This window comes from Ostrinia nubilalis, chromosome 17 (genome assembly GCF_963855985.1).
Source record: "Ostrinia nubilalis chromosome 17, ilOstNubi1.1, whole genome shotgun sequence".
Lineage (NCBI taxonomy): Eukaryota > Metazoa > Arthropoda > Insecta > Lepidoptera > Crambidae > Ostrinia > Ostrinia nubilalis.
The window spans coordinates 4,100,174-4,116,010 of NC_087104.1; the positions used below are offsets into that span (position 1 = coordinate 4,100,174).

The window sequence follows — 15,837 nt, forward strand, 5'->3', positions numbered from 1 at the left end:
TGTCTCGCTAAAGAAGACATGTAAAGTGCCCCATAAGGGCTACCTTTTATTTTTTTGACGTTCATAAGTGCCACTTGTGGTCTAAACTGAATAAATGATTTTGATTGATTTTTGATTTTGGTTTAAACAATAATTTAAACGCAAGATAAAGAATAACCGTTTATTCGAATTACAAAATGTTCTTACAAATACAGTGGAGACGTTAACATAACCGCAGGTGGGTGTGGCTGACCACCACCACCTTCCCTTCGTCTTGCAGGTCCCGCAGCGCTTCGTCCAGCAAATCGCGCGATACCGTCTGTAAATAAACAAATGTAGGTTTAAACTTTGAGTAGTTCAATTTTGTACATTATTATCTTTTGTTTATTGCACGCAGTCCCAGTGCTCCATAGTAATATCCACTTTAGACCAGTGTCATCGTCTATTCTAGCACGATTAAAGTTAGTTGTACATTTTTTTAACTCAGGTGATTCCCCTTTTAGATGGGTAGGGCTGTTAGTGAATCTAAAGTAAAGTAAGAAAACTACTTGTGAGTAGTTTTATTTTACAAGTTGCGAGTGAGATTTCTTGCAATAAGTAAAGGGTTGCGAGTGGCTTAGGTAAGTAGGTGGGCGTCTACTACGTTTGCATTTTTCAGGTCAATAGGCATAGTAGGGAGCTGTTAGTAAATACTTATAAACAACACAAGCTGTGAGTTGATTGTGATCTCCTGACTTCATGTAGCTTGCAGTGAGCATGTGGTCGTCCTATACTTACGAGCAAAAGTATGGAATCGCCCCGTTGTGTTTGGTTCCAACCCATCTTAAGAACTGAATGACTATGTATGTATCTATAGTATTAATTTAAAGTATAAAATATTACCTTTAAAATGGTACCATATAGTTCTTACGATCGCTCGGAAAGTAGGGTGATTTCATACTTTTGCTCGCGAGTGCACTTACAAGCTGCGAGTTGGCGTTGATCTCCTGCAGTATCTTTGCGTGGGTGATGGTGTGCGGTTTAGAGTAAGGTTGCATGAGGTCCTTCAGCGCCGCTACCAAGTCGGCGCGGCCTGTAGTTGCCCAGGCCTGTCGTTAGGATGCCCACGTCGATGCGACCTGACGCCGGGTCGGTCGCCGACTGCTTTAGGGCTTCGCGGTGAAGTCTGGGTACAAACTACTTACAAGCTGCGAGTTTGCGTTGATCTCCAGCAGTATCTTGGCATGCGTGATGGTGTGCGGCTTGGAGTAAGGCTGCATGAGGTCCTTGAGCGCCGCCACTAAGCGGTCGCCGACTGCTTTAGGGCTTCGCGGTGAAGTCTGTATACAAACTACTTACAAGCTGCGAGTTAGCGTTGATCTCTTGCAGTATCTTGGCGTGCGGCTTGGAGTAAGGTTGCATGAGTTCCTTCAGCGCCGCTACCAAGTTAGCGCGGCCTGTAGTTGCCCAGGCCTGTGGTTAGGATGCCCACGTCGATGCGACCGGACGCCGGTCGCTGATTGCTTTAGGGCTTCGCGGTGAATTCTAGATACAAACTACTTACAAGCTGCGAGTTGGCGTTGATCTCCTGCAGTATCTTGGCATGCGTGATGGTGTGCGGCTTGGAATAAGGTTGCATGAGGTCCCTGAGCGCCGCCACTAAGTCTGCGCGGCCTGTAGTTGCCCAGGCCTGTGGTTAAGATGCCCACGTCGATGCGACCTGACGCCGGTCGCTGATTGCTTTAGGGCTTCGCGGTGAAGTCTGGATACAAACTACTTACAAGCTGCGAGTTGGCGTTGATCTCCTGTAGTATCTTTGCGTGGGTGATGGTATGCGGCTTGGAGTAAGGTTGCATGAGGTCCTTGAGCGCCGCCACTAAGCGGTCGCCGACTGCTTTAGGGCTTCGCGATGAAGTCTGGATACAAACTACTTACAAGCTGCGAGTTGGCGTTGATCTCCTGCAGTATCTTCGCGTGCGTGATGGTGTGCGCCTTAGAGTAAGGCTGCATGAGGTCCTTGAGCGCCGCTACCAGGTCGGCGCGGCGTCTGCGCGCGGCGGCTCCCAGGCCTGTGGTTAAGATGCCCACGTCGATGCGACCTGACGCCGGGTCGGTCGCTGACTGCTTTAGCGCTTCGCGGTGGAGTCTGGAGTAGGGAAATGCAAGTTTAGACTTAGATCACAACATAAAATATTGAAATATTTGAGCTACTTATTGGCTCATTTATATGTCTAGCGCATAATGAGTTATTATGCGCTAGACACATAAACGTTATTTTTGACATGACATTGACAGATATGTCAAAATCCACCAATCACGCAGCATTTGGACCTCGCGTCTACGTATTGCCGTCTGGCGGATTTTTCAATCGCGAAAACCCTCATTGAGTCAGTGCCTGGTATAGGAACAGCCCCTGACGTTACAGAGCCCACAAGAAACATTTTACGTCTCACTGACATTGATGATACAAAAACACTCCCGTGCCCTACTTCAGGCACTGGCTCACAGTATTTATTTGATAACGATAGTCCAACTCAAGACCGTGTATCTATTACGTGTTATTATGAAGAATAAGACGATTGTCGAAAGAATTGTATTTATTATTAGTTTCTTGGTCATTTTCTGAATGTTTTCACAAATTTTTACAATGAAAGATTCATCGCTATATCTGTGAGAGTTAAACAAGGTGCCTCTTTAGTAGGCGATCAAAACAGTTTAGTATCTTTGTTACATACCTGGCGGCCTCGTCGACGTCTGATAACTCGACGACGGAGGAGAGCCGCATTCGCGCGTGCGCCTCGGCTAAACGGATGAGCGATTCCAGCTGACGAGGGTAGGCGGAGATCTGCCCGCGCCCGCTGCCAACGCGCCTGGATTATAAAACATATTGTATGTTTTCACACTTACAAGATGAAGATCAATTTAAGAACACGGATCCAGCACACAAAAACTTGAGATCAAAGACTCAAAAAGGTTGTGAGGACATAACATGAAGATTGTGGGCATATCACAGCCAACCGAAAATCGGCCTAATGCGGACCAATCACTTGTCTAAATTTCAAATTCAAGTTCAAAACGTTTATTGCATGTGACATTACAATTTATATGTTGTTGCAAAATAGAGGTAGGTATACATGTGACGCCCTGCAAGGGCACAGCAAAACATCAATTTGTTTATATTTTATTACATTATACCGTAAAAGTGTGACGTCATAAGCCTAATTAGGTTCTGGGCGTGTCCAAACATTCGCCAGCCTCACCTCATATCGACGTAGGCGTCAATTAGTCTCTGCTGCGCCGCTTCACTAAGCGTCGGCTGCACGTGTTCCTTCGCGAACACGATGTAATCGCGCATCAACGCCATGTCCTGAAACGCCATGCATAGTTCAATTAATCGGCCGTTTGGTGTAGTGGTTCGAAACGGACTACTATTCCGGAGGTAGCGGGTTCGATTCCCGCACAGTACAAACATTTGTGTGCATGAACATATTTGTTTGTACTGGACTGGGTGTTTTCTATGTATAATAAGTATATACAAAAAAAAAAGTATTTAAGTGTGTTTATATCGGTTGTCTAGTACCCATAGTACAAGCTTTGCTTAGTTTGGGACTAGAAGCGCAGTGTAAAATGTCTAAGGATATTTATTATTATTATTATATTTATAATTAATTCTGGCTGCAAATACTGGTAGTCTTTTGTCTTCTTTAGCCGGTTACAAGCTCTCAACATATGGAGGCGGAACCACAGGAGCGTCTGTGACCCTTTTTTTACGGAGAAAAAATGCGTTAAATCGCATACCTACCCCGCGGGGACAGGGTAGGTTATGTGGGGCTCACCAAGTCAGAAGTACGAGGCATACCCACTAAAAAGACCCAGGTGCTCTGTCACTCGCCAAAAGTGGGAGGAAACTGGGATTCTGTGACCTGTGTCTGTGACCCTGAGAAAACCTAGGTTCATATAAACTCTTTAGTCAACAGACTGGACTAAGAAATGGACTTATAATACTCACAACAACGTCTTCCTCATCTTGAGCGTCAGCGGGGTCCTTGTAGTACAGCGAGACCAGATGCGTGGCCAGCCGCCTGTCGAACACCTCGTCTTGCGGGTCCAGCACTAAGAATATCAGGTCGAATCTGAAAAGCAACCAAAAGAGGTAAGTTTTAAAGACTTGTAACGCGGCAACGCTATTTCGTAACGTCTAAAACGTTACCGCGCGCGAACGACAACGCTAGGTAGTACTTATTATTATTCTGTGACGCTAGTGTTAACTCGCTACGTCATCTAATAGCGAATCACGCGGAAGTATAGTGCCGCGCCCTTTCCTCGGCCAATCGGCGCGAGGCAGTCCCCCCGCGCGTCTCTCGACTCACGCGGAAGCTTCTAGATGTTTCCTTCTTCCCGGTGCGCGCCGCCAACGTGAACGGTCGATTTTGAGCTAGCCTATGTGTAAATATTATGTAAATTCCTATAATTGTTTGCCACGAAAAGTTTGTTTAGTCGTAAGCTTAAGTTTCAATAAATTAATATTGTGAAACCCGACTAAAGACTTGCTTTTCCTCTCGAAAAAACAACTTATTAATAACACATACATACCTAACACATACCTAAGACACAGGCAAACAATTTTGCTTAGTTTAGGTATTAATAATTTTACCTTCGCACACTAACCTTAATTTAAGTAAGTGAAATCAAATGCCAGTGAATCAAATGAAAACTAGCCTAGATAAGGCTAAGTTTTATTAAGTAATAAATTTATTCTTATTCTTATTTATTCTTATTCTTACATCCTAAATGGCATCATTCAGAAAGCAAAATAATTATTAGAGAATGCGAACATTTTGATCATCATCATCATTCATTTTCATTATGATTTCCACATCACCCGGTTGGTAGTGGCCTGCATCCAGCGGCATCCTGCTACCTCCATAAGGTCGTCGGTCCACCTTGTGGACTTGTCCTAATCTCCAAGCATTATTTATTGTATTAGGCTATCAACAGTTACCTGGACATCAATGTATGTGGTAGCTGTACGTTCTCAACAATGGTCTTATTTTTATTCCACTGAGATTCGGCGGGGTTGGCGGCTGCCAGGATCGACGTGCGAGCGTTCAGTTGGCAGATGATACCCGCTTTGGCGATTGACAATGTCTGCTGTTCCATTACCTGAGAACAAAAAGACAGCAATTATTACTCCGTACATAAATTTGTTTCTTATTAAATGTGATATTAAAATTTTAGTTAGTTGTGATTTTTTGTGCTTATTTCTAAGAATAAAGCTAAGTAATAGTAGAGCTTAACTATTCTAGGACGTGTAAAAGGGCCTTTTATGCCTATATTTAATTCTGTGTAAAAAGTGTAAAAAGATTGCTTATCAGTCTACTTAAAATTTTTTTTATTAATAATGTCAACTTAGTGATTTTACCTCATGAAGAACACTGCGAGTGGAGTCGTTCATTTTGTCAAATTCATCAATGCAGCATATTCCGTTGTCAGCAAGTACCAATGCACCTCTGTAGACAAAAACGGTTATTTAGAAATAGCATTCTGTAATAAGAAAAAGAGGTGCTAAGATGTTCTTCTTCTTTAGCACCTTTTGCACTGTGTTTTTGTACGATCGACGCGGCGCTGCGCAACGCAACTTTTTTTTTAATAAGTAACGCTACCTCCTTTCGCCGCTGCGCAGGCGCTAGCGAGACGAAGACGTTTGAAAGACGCTAGTGAGTATAGCGACGCCTAAATTCTGAAGTGTTAAAAAAATGTTTGCTCAATGTCATTAATAATATGGTGTAATTTAGCTTGTCTCAAGAGTCAAGCACCATTTTGGTGACAAACGTCAGTGATCGGTACTGCGCCGAAGCCATAGGGCTGACTTCGGTAAAATGATGTGACGTGAGGTGCCAAACTGCAGAAAATGGCGGAGGAAATACATGATTATGCATGAAATATCATGAATAATATTATAAGATCGTGCTTGTTTTGTTTTCGATTTAAACTCACGGAGATGAACAGGCCTGGTTTAACTAACAAAAAAATGGCCGATCGTCTTTGGCAATATGTAGTCCGCACTCACGTTTGCAACACCAGCTGGCGCGTGTCGGGGTCCTTGGTGACGTAGGCGGTGAGCCCGACGGCGGAGGAGCCGCGGCCCGACGTGTACTGCGCGCGCGGCACGAGCGCGTGCACCCAGCGCAGCAGCTGCGACTTGCTGGTGCCCGGGTCGCCGCACAGTAAGATGTTGATCTCCGACCTGGAAAAACGATCCAGGTTCCAAATTCAAAAACAGAATAAGATGCGTCGGGACTATACCGAGAAGATCGGCAAGACCTGGAGCGAGATCAAGCGAGAAGCTCAAGACCGAACGAGATGGAGGACTGTTGTGGACGCCCTCTGCCCCATCTAGGGGACATAGGACCATAAGTCAAGTAAGTCAAGGGCTGTACCATCCTGAGCACCTGACTTAAGCTTCAGCTAAACCTAGGCGCAGACTACCGATTTTTAGTTGGCCGATAGACCCGATAAATCGGCCGATACCAAATCGGTGTAATGCGCACTTTCATACATCTCCGTACTGATCAATAGCCCGACCCAACTATGGCCGAAAAATCGGTGGTCTGCGCCTAGGCTAAACCAACGCCTGCAGATCGCGTCGGCGATGGCACTCACTGCGCGTGTATAGGCCAATGACAGGACGCGCGCCCTCTCATTGGTCGTTTTAAATACGGGGTCGACGGGAAAACCCCGTACTAATTCGACGCCTCGTCTAACGTCAGTAATGACGACGGATGTAAAAGCGCTTTTAATCCGCGCTTTTAGACCGCTGGCCACTACCAGCAGAGTTGGGCCTACTCAAAGTTTGGGAACAATTAGTAAGGTTTGCATTCGTATGTGATGGGCTTATGGAGGTTATTTAAAAAAAAAGAGGGAACAGGGCATTTTCAAGTTTGTATGTGTTGAAGATACAAAAAGTATTATAAATACTTGAGAATATATTGGACAAGTGAAATATACACACCCGTACTGCGGCCGCGCGAACGATAAGGATGGGTAGCTTAAGGTCATTGGACGAAATTCTACGTGCTCGGCGACTGGACTTTACTGGCATATTAGATTTCTTACCTGAAATGAGTTCTCCCAGCAGCGTTAAAGTTCTTCTTGGTGCCGCCCAGCAGTTGCAGCAACACGCCCTTCTTGATGTCAATGTTCTCGTAGATGGAAGGCGCTATGGCTCGCGCTAGACGCTCGTAACAGTCCGGCTGGCTTGCTAGGGCCTTGAACAGCTCAATACGTTCTGGCGGGAAGCGGTGTTCTTTTCTATAAAGAATAAAGTAGAAAATGACAAAATATTTGCGAAGATAAATATAGCTTTCTGCATCAAGGACTCAAATTATAAATAAAGCTTGTAAAAACATAACACGCCTGTTTCTTTCGCGCGTTCGCCCTCAATGAGGGTTTTCGCGAATGAAAAATCCGCCAGATGGCAATACGTAGACGCGAGGTCCAAATGCTGCATGATTGGTTATTTTTGACATGACATTGACAGATATGTCAAAATCCACCAATCACGCAGCAGTCAGACCCCACATCCACGTCCCGCCATCTAGCGGATCTTTCATTCGCGAAAACCCTCACTGGTGCTCCGTAGGATATCACCTCTGTGGTCGCAAAGCGCCATGACGTCATACTAGTTACTATTCACTTACGCCTCCTCAGTCTCAAGCAGCCTATCGCTGTGCACTTTCTTATAGTGAAGCGCATCATTATGTGTTCTATGCAGAGCCTTTAGTGTCGCTTTGCGCGGGTTAACAGAGGCGGGTGCGGCGCAGAAGACGCCCGTTACTGTGGGTGCTATTACGTCACTCTAAAATTCTATGTTAACACTCACCCTTCTTCAGTCTCAAGCAGCCTATCGCTGTGTACTTTCTTATAATGCAGAGCGTCAATATGAGTTCTATGCAGCGTCTTCAACCGCGTCGGCGCGGAAGACGCCCGTCACGCTTACACGCTCTTACGCATTCAACTAGGGCTCCGTGAGCCATGCCGCTCACTGTGGCAAGAATGGCAGCTGGTATGACGTCATAGTCACACTAGTTGTTAAGTAACACTCACCCTTCTTCTGTTTCCAGCAGCCTATCGCTATGTACTTTCTTGTAATGCAGGGCGTCAATATGTGTTCTATGCAGCGCCTTCAGCGTGGCTTTACGCGGGTTAACAGAAGCGGGTGCAGCACGGAATACGCCAGTCACGCTCACACGCTCGCCTGCGCCTACGCATTCCACTAGGGCTCCGTGAGCCATGACGCTCACTGTGGCTGGCGTGCGACCGGCTGGCATGTCGTCTGGAAGATAAATGGGGCGTTATAATTGACTGTTAATTGAATAGGAGATCTGTGATGTTCATTGTGTTAGACTACGGTACTAATCCCGCGTTGCTCCTGTGTAGCCAGGATCTACAGCTTGACCGCCAATAAAGACCCTGGAGGTAAGTCTGTGCTAGGCTGGCGTTTCTCAAACTGCGTCGTGACGCTTAGGACGTCGCATTTTAATTCTAGAAGCATAGATGCACGGTAGTGGGAAAGTGACGCATCATGTTTGCGCAGTTTTTTCTATGCAATGTTTTCCAAACTTCATCATGCTGCACCAGTGTACCTCAAACTTTGTAATGACGCTTCATGCTAGAAGCTTAAAATGAGCGGTAGAGGGAAAGTGAAGCGTCACGTTAGAGCAGTTTTGTTTTAGAATAATTATTATTGACGGGATTGCTACCATGTACTTATTTACGAGCCTCCGATATTTGGGCACTGTTGCAAGCGCCATGATCACGGAGTAATAATTTTTTTTTTTATGCATGACAAGTCAGGTATTTAATAAGTATTCTGTTAGTGACTATGAAAGTTTAAAAAAGTATAAAATATTATTTTGTTCCTAAAATTAATGTTTACGAAGAGATTCGACTCACCAGGCGACTCCTGAAGCTTGACCAGCTGTTTATCGCTGAAGTGCGAGCGGTTGTGGATAAGCTGGAAGCAATGCGCCGTGCTGCAGTGCGAGCAGTGAGCCGGTTCCGGCACGCGACCTCGCTCCAACTCCGCCGCGGTGGCCGAGCCACAGACGGCGCAACGAAAGTAAGCTTCGCGCATCTCGGGAACGATAGTTGACGTGCGGATCACCATGCCCGATATTGTTACCAGCTGGTCGATGTCTGTGGATGGACAGAAAATAATAAATTTCAAATGGTAATACAAGCCGATGACGTCACTACTTTTAGAACAGAGCCTCCGCTACAAAACATGCGCGGACGCTTGCACGCGTATCTGTATCGAAAAATAGCGTGAGCAGTCCAGTTTGGCACGGACGCATGAGAGACGTGAGGTTTCTTTCTCGCACCCACGGGTGGGCCTACGTAGCAGGCGTCCGTACATTAATAATTAAGTAAACGCACCCGAGCAAGATTTAGCGTGAGCCCTTAATAGTTAACTTCTTCTTTTATTTTGGCGACGGCTTGGTTTTGAGAACCATGATTTCGCCAATGTCACGTAAACAGCTTTGACAAAGTTACAGGGTTTTAAGAGAAAAAAAAAAATTACAATATTTAATTTTTTAACAATAAGCGAAATTATTTGTGTGAGTACCTAAAACAAAACAAAAAAGACATCACAGATTGAGACAACACAAATACATAATACATTTTATGAGCTGTCTAAACGCGACTATACAAGATAGACTAGTTACTTGTCATTGGCACAAGATTAGTGCTAAAATAAATTATTTCAAACATATAAATCAAATCTAAATAGTAAAAAATACTCACCCTCTGGATTTAGATCTCGCATGTGTCTCTGAGGAGCATTGAACGGACGAACTTGTATCTGATGCTCAAGCACGGCCGCTGGGTATTTCTCGAAGAACAACTCGTTTACTGCCGCGTCAAACGCTGGAACCACCTTTGAAAATATTCACGGTGAAGTTATAATTTTTTGATCATGGTATATTTAAATATTTGTATCTATTTTACCTCTTGTGGGTAGCAGATTAGCTGCCTGTGCAGTTTAGGGTCGAATACTCTGACGTGATCGCAATCTACATCCAGGAATGGTTCTTCGAGGGTAAAGATCTGGAAAAAAGCGTAGTATTCATGACAATCAGAAATGTATTACAAGCCTTTAGTAGATACAGGACAAGAGCTTCCTCGTTGTGGATAAAAAAATTAAATGGTCCTTCGAGCCGGATTACCGGACTCTTGGTTTTCTTTTATGATGCTTACCTCTTCTAACTTCTGTTCGTATAAGGGTTCGTTGGTGATTGCGGTGGGTTCGACGAACCGTTGGATGAACTTGATGAATTTCTCGCGGCACTCTGTGATGGCCACGTCTGTTCCCCACACCACCAGTTGGGGCTCACTGGATGGCGCAGTTTCGGCGGCACCATCTTCTGCCTGTAGGTAAAAAAAAATATGAATAAGCAAGCTTCATGATAGGTTTTGCAGATATTGCTAAAGCAGCATATTTGTATTTGCACCAGTTTACACAATGAAGTGATCAAAGAATTAATTTATGCATTTAACCTCTTTGACATATTGTCTATCATAACACTCCTTGATCATAGTTGATGTCAGCACAAATGCCAAGTTCATTATTTGACATCACATGTGAGAATGTAGGGAAATAGTGTAAATTGGACAAAATTGTAAAAATGACCGACACAACGAACCAAATGCCCACTAGCAGCCAACATTCTCTCTCCCAAAAAGAGTTTGATTCAACAACGAGTATAAAGCTGAAGCAGTCTTCAGTTTTCAGCAGCTGCCGTATTTGCCTGTCTTCTATCTTCGATCCTGCTTACTTGACGTGCGGCCACAAGTTCTGTGAGGGCTGTCTAGACCAGTATTGGCAAGTGAGGGACAAACCTAACTTCCTCATCTGTCCGTTGTGCCGGGCGTTGGCTTACAATGTGGATTTTATCAAGGTTAGTCTTTTTATTTTCGTAGAAACAGTTCTTGCTGGTCCATATCCTGGCGACTACCAGAGAAATCTAAGGTTAAAGCGCGCGGCATCAACTCGTTTCGACCATTTCTAATACAAGTACATAAAGCCAAGGTAATATGAAGTGGTTTTATTTAAAGAGCGACAACTAGCATTACTGGTATTGATGTAAAGTGATTTTACCCTCCGGTTTATCGCTCGCAAGTATCGGTAGTTTAAAGTTATGTTAGCGGCCCCCACCCCGCGCACTAGGCAGCATGACTGTGGCATCCAATCCAGTATATGAACAGTCAAAGCTGCCTAGTGCGCAGGGTTTGCATATACCTACACATATATTTTTTATTTACATTACAGAAAGGCGACGCCACGGAGCCAGAAGGAGAATTCCGCAAAAACTTTGGCATGTTACAAAACATAGAAGATTCAGATCTCAACAAATCCACAATCCTGTGCTTCAAGATTTCAATGTTGATACCAGTTTTATACTACATCGTGAAGTGGCTCAAAGTACCTGCCATTGAATTTGTCTCACTGCTGAGATGTAAACTGTGGTATAAAATGTAAAAATCTGGCATGTGCCTTTCTGTTCTATTGAGTGACATTAACATAAATTATATTATTAGGGTATGGTAATAAAATTGTGTAATTCAATACTTTTTCAATATTCATTGGTCCTTTTTCATTTGAAGAAAATTGGTACATAATTATCTTTCCATGTTCATACTTGGCCATTTGGATAGGCAAAAGAATGGAAAGCAAGTATAGGAAGTTTAAATCTCATGACACAGTCATCTTTTTCCCTCAGACATACAAAAACAAAAGGTATTAACTTATAGTCTTGTAGGAGTCAGTGTCCAGCTGATATCCTGTAAGGTCCCGGCGTCATCGTCCCGCGCATCAGTGTTTGAGGTACTCCTCAGCACTCTGAGAGAACTTGGGGTTCCATAGTTGAGTGGGGAACTCATATCTACATCTGTAAGGTTACGTCATTTACTTACCCGTCTTGTAGGAGTAGGCGCAGGCACATTTGGGGCCAGCTGATGTCCTCTAAGGTCAGCTCTCTGGCGGGCCGGCGTCATGGCACCTCGCATCAGCGAGCGGGGAGTACTGAGAGAGCTTGGGGTTCCATAATTGAGTGGGGAACTCATGTCTGTCTGTAAGGTTACATCATTTACTTACCCGTCTTGTAGGAGTAGGCGCAGGCACGTTAGGGGCCAGCTGATGTCCTCTAAGGTCGGCTCTCAGGCGGGCCGGCGTCATGGCACCTCGCATCAGCGAGCGGGGAGTACTGAGAGAGCTTGGGGTTCCGTAGTTGAGTGGGGAGCTCATGTCTGTCTGTAAGGTTACGTCATTTACTTACCCGTCTTGTAGGAGTAGGCGCAGGCACGTTAGGGGCCAGCTGATGGCCTCTAAGGTCGGCTCTCTGGCGGGCCGGCGTCATGGCACCTCGCATCAGCGAGCGGGGAGTACTGAGAGAGCTTGGGGTTCCGTAGTTGAGCGGGGAACTCATGTCTATGTAAGGTTATACCATTTACTTACCCGTCTTGTAGGAGTAGGCGCAGGCACATTAGGGGCCAGCTGATGGCCTCTAAGGTCGGCTCTCTGGCGGGCCGGCGTCATGGCACCTCGCATCAGCGAGCGGGGAGTACTAAGAGAGCTTGTGGTTCCGTAGTATGAGTGGGGAACTCATGTAAGGTTACGTCATCTACTTACCCGTCTTGTAGGAGTAGGCGCAGGCACGTTAGGGGCCAGCTGATGCCCTCTAAGGTCGGCTCTCTGGCGGGCCGGCGTCATGGCACCTCGCATCAGCGAGCGGGGAGTACTGAGAGAGCTTGGGGTTCCGTAGTTGAGCGGGGAACTCATGTCTATGTAAGGTTATACCATTTACTTACCCGTCTTGTAGGAGTAGGCGCAGGCACATTAGGGGCCAGCTGATGGCCTCTAAGGTCGGCTCTCTGGCGGGCCGGCGTCATGGCACCTCGCATCAGCGAGCGGGGAGTACTAAGAGAGCTTGGGGTTCCGTAGTATGAGTGGGGAACTCATGTAAGGTTACGTCATCTACTTACCCGTCTTGTAGGAGTAGGCGCAGGCACGTTAGGGGCCAGCTGATGCCCTCTAAGGTCGGCTCTCTGGCGGGCCGGCGTCATGGCACCTCGCATCAGCGAGCGAGGAGTACTAAGAGAGCTTGGGGTTCCGTAGTATGAGTGGGGAACTTATATCTACATCTGTAAGGTTACGTCATTTACTTACCCGTCTTGTAGGAGTAGGCGCAGGCACGTTAGGGGCCAGCTGATGGCCTCTAAGGTCGGCTCTCTGGCGGGCCGGCGTCATGGCACCTCGCATCAGTGAGCGGGGAGTACTAAGGGAGCTTGGGGTTCCGTAGTTGAGTGGGGAGCTCATGTCTGTCTGTAATGTTACGTCATTTACTTACCCGTCTTGTAGGAGTAGGCGCAGGCACGTTAGGGGCCAGCTGATGGCCTCTAAGGTCGGCTCTCTGGCGGGCCGGCGTCATGGCACCTCGCATCAGTGAGCGGGGAGTACTAAGAGAGCTTGGGGTTCCATAGTTGAGTGGAGAACTCATGTCTATGTCTGTACCTGGAAATACAGTTAGTGAAGATTTAGTAAGATTATTAAGGATTTTTAGGCTTTAAAATAGGTTGTTTAAAACTTAAAATAGGTAGTAAGAGCTGGTGACATAAAAATATTGATACAAATTAATCAAAAGTGACCAGGATTTGTTTTTCATGAATATAATACAGACTGGATGTGTAAATAGATAAATCTGGCTCAGCTCTAGATGAGTTTAATTACTGTATAATGTCACCCTTCAAGGGGTAAATTCGAAATTGAAATAAATAGCAAAAGTATTGTCTAAACTTTGAGGTCCTTTGGTTTCAATCAAGTAAAAAGTTTACCTCTGGTAAATTAGAAAGGTTTATGGAGTGGAGTCACATGGAGTGGGAGACTAAATGACCTGATGATGATGATGATTAAGTCTATTCCTTTTAATAGTGTGCAGTCAGTGCAGAATCGGTCATTGTGGAAAGCCTTGAGAAGGCCTTTGTCCCGTAGTGGACGTCATTTGGCTGAAAGGAACAAGTGAACAAAATCCGAGTATTACCCAGAGGACTTGAAGCCAGCGCTCGCGCCGGGGACGAGGCCGAGGCGCCGCCGGGGGTGCGCGGGGTCCGCGGGGTGCGCCGCGGAGTGCCTGGGGTTCCATCTGGAAAAATAATTTTTATACAAATTAAAATGTTTTTTTTTTTGTGTTGATTTCTGCAATCAGTCGCCAGACTATAACCAGATTTGTTGTCTTTTTATTATTAAAGAGCAGTTGGCCTGTGCCTAAGCTGTCTGCTTAAATTACGTGGTTTCTTTTTAGTCTTTTAACTACACATTGTCATTCTCCAGTAATCCATAGGTGAGTGGGTTGGGGTGATGAGTAAGACATTAAATATGCAGTTTCTTATAGCGCTCTATTTCGTAATGAATAAAATTAATTTTAGAAACAAAGTAATAAATAAATATTTAACATCCTGATGCCCTATTGGGCATCCATATTAAATTGTATTTTACCAGCAAATGAGTGAAAAAAGAAGAATAAAATGTTTATTTATTTAGTACCAAGGATTTCAAACTGATTTTTATTGCTCGGAAACATTTATTATAGCTAATGATTGAAGATAATTACTTAGTAACACCCCTAAGCTATCGAATGTTAAGCTACTTTTTGTATTAAAATGATGTAAATAGATAAAACAGTTATATGGAATATAATCCGTATTTTATTTACTACATAAATGCTGGTAGGAATGTAAATACTAAAATAGGGAATCAATATGAATGAAAAATCTTAGCTCAGAGTTTTACTAGCCGGCACCTACGTATGAATAGGTTATGGGAATAAAAAATAACCTATAGTGTTGATACAGAAAAAAATAATGTAATAGAAACTGAGATAATTATGAGGAGGTAAACAAATTTAAACAATATACCTTTAGATGGTGTACCGGTGGATCGCTGGGGAGTCTCCGGCACGACGAGCTGTTGAGATGAGCGTGTCCTCCTTGAAGGTGTTGGGGCCTCGGATGAGGCTTGTGACGGCGGGCGTTTTGATGGAGTAGACATTATTATACTAATCTATTATTTATTTAATTAACACTTATTTATCTCACAAAACAGTAAGGACAATCACATTTGCACAAAACACGAAATAATCTTGTTTATTTGTAACCACAACAGCACAATATTTTTGGCGCGTATTTTGACACTTTTATTTTTAATTTTGTGACACATACCACAGACTGTCAAAAACTAGTGACGAACATTGAATCCGTTCAATTGAACATTTCAATTAATTAAGCTGAAAAATCACAAATAGTTAATTAATTAAGGTCATAGTACTCTTATCAGCTCTGAAAGGGATCGTAACCGTATCGCCTTTCTCCTCGCCATCATCTAGGCGTCTTCAACCTTTTTTTTTTTTTTTTTTTTGCGTCAGGAAAATGTATTGAAATGCATACCCACCGGTCCGGGGGTTCCGGTGGGTTATGTGGGGCTCTCCCTGCCAGAAGGGCAGGGCCTACCCACTAAAAACCTGACGGGTCCCTCGGGTGGCGCTTAGTGGAGTAGCACGTGAGGCGCCGTTAAGTCGTTCACGTGCGTACCCCCACGCTTTGGCCGCAGCCTCACTCAAACTGTCGCCCTTAGAAGGGCAACTCTCTCCGAAGCGCGCGGGGACTCCGCGCGCACTTCGGGCCTCAATGTTAGGAGGCAGACGCCCCCGCGTCTACCTCCATGAGGCTCGCCGTCGTGCCGGCTCGCTGCGCTGGCTTCGGCTTTTGCGCCGGCTGAGGGCAATCTTTTGCCCCCAGCATGTGCTCCACGGCCTTACCAGCCGC

The 15,837-nt window shown here is 45.0% G+C and overlaps 1 protein-coding gene and 1 long non-coding RNA gene across 2 annotated transcripts; one reads left to right on the plus strand and one right to left on the minus strand.

Annotated features, from left to right (window-relative positions):
* Window positions 1-146: 146 nt before the first annotated feature.
* LOC135079866 (DNA replication licensing factor MCM4) lies at window positions 147-15,225 on the minus strand. The gene is made up of 17 exons (XM_063974486.1): window positions 14,932-15,225; window positions 14,058-14,159; window positions 13,368-13,531; window positions 10,219-10,389; window positions 9,970-10,068; window positions 9,766-9,898; window positions 8,914-9,156; window positions 8,065-8,293; window positions 7,075-7,269; window positions 6,029-6,205; window positions 5,381-5,468; window positions 4,961-5,121; window positions 3,968-4,091; window positions 3,219-3,325; window positions 2,694-2,828; window positions 1,894-2,104; window positions 147-298 (listed from the first exon to the last, which is right to left on the minus strand). The coding sequence occupies exons 1-17, from the start codon at window positions 15,062-15,064 to the stop codon at window positions 203-205; spliced, it is 2,568 nt and encodes an 855-aa protein (XP_063830556.1). The 5' UTR covers window positions 15,065-15,225; the 3' UTR covers window positions 147-202.
* LOC135079867 (uncharacterized) lies at window positions 10,562-11,587 on the plus strand. The gene is made up of 2 exons (XR_010258912.1): window positions 10,562-10,919; window positions 11,291-11,587. It is a non-coding gene; the product is annotated as an uncharacterized LOC135079867 (long non-coding RNA).
* Window positions 15,226-15,837: the final 612 nt, after the last annotated feature.

Excerpts from the sequence above, each read along its gene's own strand:
- LOC135079866 (XM_063974486.1), bottom strand. The coding sequence starts at position 15,064 with ATGTCTACTCCATCAAAACGCCCGCCGTCACAAGCCTCATCCGAGGCC. Across the intron at positions 6,206-7,074 it reads GCTGGGAGAACTCATTTCAG|GTCGGAGATCAACATCTTAC; the intron begins GTAAGAAATCTA and ends TCGTTTTTCCAG. Across the intron at positions 5,122-5,380 it reads CTCGCAGTGTTCTTCATGAG|GTAATGGAACAGCAGACATT; the intron begins GTAAAATCACTA and ends TTTTGTTCTCAG.